This window comes from Coenobita brevimanus, chromosome 46 (assembly GCF_032717465.1).
Source record: "Coenobita brevimanus isolate Jiangsu-jjx chromosome 46, ASM3271746v2, whole genome shotgun sequence".
In the NCBI taxonomy this organism is placed as follows: Eukaryota; Metazoa; Arthropoda; class Malacostraca; order Decapoda; family Coenobitidae; genus Coenobita; species Coenobita brevimanus.
Window position 1 is genome coordinate 16,296,855 of NC_136999.1, and position 5,060 is coordinate 16,301,914.

Consider the following 5,060-nt stretch of genomic DNA (forward strand, 5'->3'; position numbering starts at 1 on the left):
TGACCCCACCTACAGCAATTGTTCACCCTCCTCGGACTGCCCTCCTCCCTCAGGACCTGGTCAAGGCTTTTTTGATCTTGTCTCTGAGGCCCTGCAACTTTATCGCCACGGACTACCATTCCTTGACATCTGTTCCCGCCTCTGGCCCAAGGTATTGTCCCTACTCTTGTCCTATTCATGCCAGGCCTGAAACATCTCAGCATTATGTTTTGGAATGCGAGATCCCTTGTTCGGAAGTCACAGGATTTTAAAGTACTCTTACATGATTCGAAGCCTTGTGTTGTGGGGGTATGTGAGACCTGGCTGCACCCTCACCTGCGGCTCCAACTGGGTTTTTTTTTGACATACAGGCGTGACCGTCCTCAGGGAAGGGGCGGGGGCCTGTTGTTGGCAGTGCGGGAGGACACCCAGAGTGTGCGTCTCGCCCTCACCTCGTATCCTGGGGGACGATTGGAGGTCCTGGCTGTCAGGGTGGCCCTCACGGATGGCTGGGCTTCAACCCTCCTTTGTTACAACCCCTGCCAGGATGTGTCCAGAGAGGAGCTCCTCCACTACTTTGACCAGTTGCCAGCCCCTGCCTTCATCATGGGGGATTTCAACGCCCGTCACCACCACTGGGACCCCGCCTTGGCTGGAGCCCCCAATACCACAGGTTCCTCTCTCTTCCAGGTGCTCCTTGAGTCTCACAGGTTCAGCCTTCTTACGCCTCCAGGTCTCCATACCCGGTTTGCTCCTCACAGTGGACAGGCATCTGTACTGGATCTCAGTTTGGGTGACGCAGTATTCCATCATCCGATGGTCCATGTGGGACCGTACATGGGCAGTGACCATCTTCCCGTCTTTTGTAACTACCTGACATTGTCTCCAAGAATATCACGAGCGAGTCGTCCTCGCTGGCAGCTTCATGACGATAGATGGACGGCCTTCCAGGAGGCAGTGTCTGCTAGCATCCCTGGTCACTGGGGCCTCTCGGCTGAGGATTTTTCACAGATGCTGGTGCAGGCTGGACATAGGGTGTTCGGTCAGTCAGCCCGCCGCAGCATAGGCCGATCAGGGGTGCCATGGTGGTCGGCTGCTTGTGCCTCGGCTGTGCAAGCCCGCCACCAGGCCTGGCGTGCCTGGAGTCGTTACCCCACACGGGCCCTTGGGGATCGTTACCGACGCCTGGATGCAGTATGTAAGCGCACCATCAAGGTAGCCAAGCAGAAGGCATGGTCCTCTTTTTGTTCCAGCCTCTCCTTTTCCACCACATGCTCCCGCACCTGGAGGTTTTTGAAGGCCATGAAGGGTGGCCCGACAACATATTCATATCCCCTGTGTCGTGATGGAGCGGATCTCCTGGATGACCTCTCCAAGGCCGAACTCTTGGCGTCCTTCTTTGCGGCCACAGCTGGGTGTTCCACCAACTTTACATACAGCTCCCGAGTTTATTTCTGCCATCCACAGGGGCATCTCAACTCCCCCTGCCAGTGACCTCCATTGCCCGTTCACGGCCATTGAACTCCGGGATGCCGTTGCTTCTCTACACCCGAGGAGGGCGGTTGGCCCTGACATGGTGGCTAATGACTTCCTCCTTCATCTGCCGCCCAGCCTACACAGTCACTTGCTGTCAATTTACAACAACAGCTGGCAGACCGGCACATTCCCTGAGGTATGGAAGGAGTCAGTGCTGCTGCCTTTCCCAAAGCCAGGCAGAGACCCCACCATCACATCATCTTATCGGCCTATCGTTCTTCTGTCCTGTGTGGGGAAGCTGCTAGAAAAACTGGTGGCTCGTCGGCTCTCTTGGTGGCTGGAGTCCCGTGGCCTGCTCTCCAGGGTTCAGTGTGGTTTCCGGCCGGGCCAGGGAGCTTTGGACGTCCTATGTCAAATGGAACACATGGTACATGACACCTATAGACAGCGGCTCTACATGCTTGCCCTCTTTATAGATCTGAAGGGGGCCTTCGATTCAGCCCCACACGATGGCATTCTATACCGCCTGTCGTGCCTGGGAGTCTTGGGCCCACCCCTGGCTTGGATGTCGAATTATCTTGCTGGCCGCAGCTTTGTGGTGTCGGTGGGTGGGGCCTTGTCGGATCCCCATCCTGTTCATCGGGGGGTTCCGCAAGGGTCTGTGCTCAGCCCACTCTTATTCAACGTCTTGCTGTCCAGCCTGCCTCAGATACGTAATGCTACTCTCCTGGTTTACGCAGATGACATTACCATCGTGTCCCAGAGCCCTTCCTTTGTGGAGGCGCAGCAGTTTCTGCAGTCAGCGGCATCCACTTTTTTGGCTTGGGCCCGGAACTGGGGCCTTGCCATCAATGCTGACAAGAGCGCAGTGATGCCCTTCACTCTACGCCGTTTACCATCATCTCCAGCAATTTCTCTGGACTCAACCTCAGTCCCTGTTGTTCGGGAGCATGTGCTGCTTGGTCTCCAGTTGGATGGGCCCATCCTCACTTGGCGCAGTCACATAGAATACTTACGGTCATCTTGTGCAAAACGACTTGACATCATGAAGAGTATTGCTGGATCCCGCTGGGGGGCAAGCAGGGACCTTTTGTTGACGTACTATCGATCCGCCATCTTGGGGAAGATCAACTATGGCTGTTCGGTATATGGCTCAGCATCTCCTACACAACTACAACGGCTGGACACCATTCAGACGACCGCTCTCCGGATTGCGCTGGGTGCTTTCTGCTCCTCACCCACATTGTCTCTACAGGCTGAGGCAGGTGTTCCCCCCCTCCATCATACCAGGATGAAGTTGACTTGTCGCCGCTACTTTACTATCCAGCGCTTGCCCGATGACCACCCACTCCCGGAGCTCTTTACGACGGCAGGGGTCTTGACATCTCATCCATCGTGGCCCATCAGGTCTCGACGGCCCCTCTTGGTGCGTGCTCTCCACGCTTACCACACTCTGGGACTTCCTCCACCAGCTCGCCACCCTGTCTGATCAGTATCTCCTGTGCCCCCGTGGAGGGACCTGTCCTCGCCTGTGTCCTTAGACCTCCCAGAGCCCTTTTGTAAATCACAGGATGGCCACCTGGCCCCTCGCATTTTCCTGCAGATGGCTGGCTCCACCTATCTAGGGTTCATGGCTATCTTTACCGACGGCTCCCGCTCCTCCACCCCTGCAGCAACTGCAGCTGCCATCTTCGTAGAGGACTACTTCATCTGCCAGACATGGCGCTCAGGGGATGCCCATGATGTAGTTACTGCTGAACTCTTCGCAGTCTTGAGGGCCTTGCGTTTTTTGATGTCTCATTCCTCTCCTCGGCCGGTGGTCATATACACTGACTGCAGAGCGGCCCTTCATCTCATCGCTTCTTCTAAACCCTGCTCCATACGTCATCTGGTTTATGAAATCCAAGATGACCTTGCTCAGCTGCTGCAGGGAGGCTGGAAGGTACGTCTGCAATGGATTCCCTCCCATGTGGGCATCAGGGGCAATGATGTGGTGGATGCAGCAGCTCGGATGGCCTTGACTTTTCCTGATGTGGAGCCCTACCCCTTGCCAGCCTTTACTCACCGTCGCCTCTTAGCCACGAGGTGTAGTCAGGCATGGAATGCTGATCTGTACGCCTCCCTCCCCACAACAGCGCTGGGCTTATATCGCTCCGACTCATCGGACCAACCTTGGGTACGCTCTGTCTCCCGGATCCTGGACGTCGCTATCACCCGCCTGCGTATTGGACATGTTGGACTGGCATCACATCTGCATCGGCTGCGACTGCACCCAGACCCCTACTGCCAGTGGTGTGTGAATCAAGAGGAAACTGTGGCCCACTTTCTGCTGCATTGCCCACGCTTCTACTCCATCCACACCACCCTGAGGGAGCGCCTTGCAACCCTTGGTATCCTGGACTTCACCCTCCCCATCCTTCTTGGTGGGGTGGGCCTAGATCGGCACCTACGTCACTCAGTTATACGCCATGTTTGTGTCTTCCTTCGCAGATCGGGGCAACTTCGCCGCCTGTGATTAAAGAGTTCTGCTACACCTGAACCACCGTTAGGGCTACATCTGACTACACGTCGGGTCCAGCCCTTCAATCAACACCAAGGCCAAGACCAAGAAAAGAACTAGCGGGATGCTTGGTTATTTCGTACGTCAGTGGACTCCGGGATTTTGCAAACTAAATCCGTGCTGATTTCACAATCCAGTTCCATAATTTTTACCACTTACTCTTACTTGCCATTATAAGGTCTCTTTCTCCTCTGAACCGTGTACAATGAGCCTAATTCGTTGGGTCAAAAATAAGTTAAGGACGAGTCCTCAGTAAACAAAGTGGGATTACCCACTGATATTTTCATTTTGATTGCACTATGACCCTGTTAAAGCTATTACAAGAGATTTACATGGCTTACATGTAGTTTCTCCGAAATTATGTGTGAATGTAATCAGTGGTTTCGAGATGGTTAAGCCATTACCAATGATAAGGAAGTTGCATAAGCTGTTGATCATGGTGAAATATAGGTAGAAATGTCAGTATATACGAAATAACAGAAACAGGTTACATAAAGTATTTAAATGGAATTCCAGGAGATTTTGTTTAGAAACTATTTGACTGTCGATTCAGTGACTATCATTGTGAGAAATGTGCAGGAACTACGAGATATTGCACTGTTAATAAAGCATAATAACCAGCGAGCTTTCATGTCATGGGCTGCCATCCCTCCTACTCACACACCCCATTTCATATATATATCTCTCCATTCCATCCCTCCAGCTCATCCTTGGTCTCCCCCTCTTACTTTCCAAGTCAGACTTTCAACTAACTTCTTATCTTGGCCAAACAATCTCATTATTTGTAGTCATTTTCATTTACGTATTTTTTGCTGCAGGTAAATATAGCAGCAGTTATAAGTTTGGAAGGCCTCTTTATTTAAATTGAATTGAACAGGTAAGAACCATTCTGATTTACCAGAAGTGGGTTAGTTAAATAGATGTGGAGTTTAAGTTGAAAGAAATTCATGGTTAAACACTAATACCCGTTATAATTTTGGTGGTGGTTGCATTTTATGACTGAACTGTAAGCCATTCTTTGTTTCACCTTAAACAGCACTCTACT

The 5,060-nt window shown here is 52.4% G+C and overlaps 1 protein-coding gene across 1 annotated transcript; it reads left to right on the forward strand.

Moving 5' to 3' along the window:
• Positions 1–204: 204 nt before the first annotated feature.
• Positions 205–1,473, forward strand: LOC145398660 (uncharacterized). The gene has a single exon (XM_080271466.1). The coding sequence runs from the start codon at positions 205–207 to the stop codon at positions 1,471–1,473; it is 1,269 nt and encodes a 422-aa protein (XP_080127592.1).
• The last annotated feature ends 3,587 nt before the right edge of the window (positions 1,474–5,060 follow it).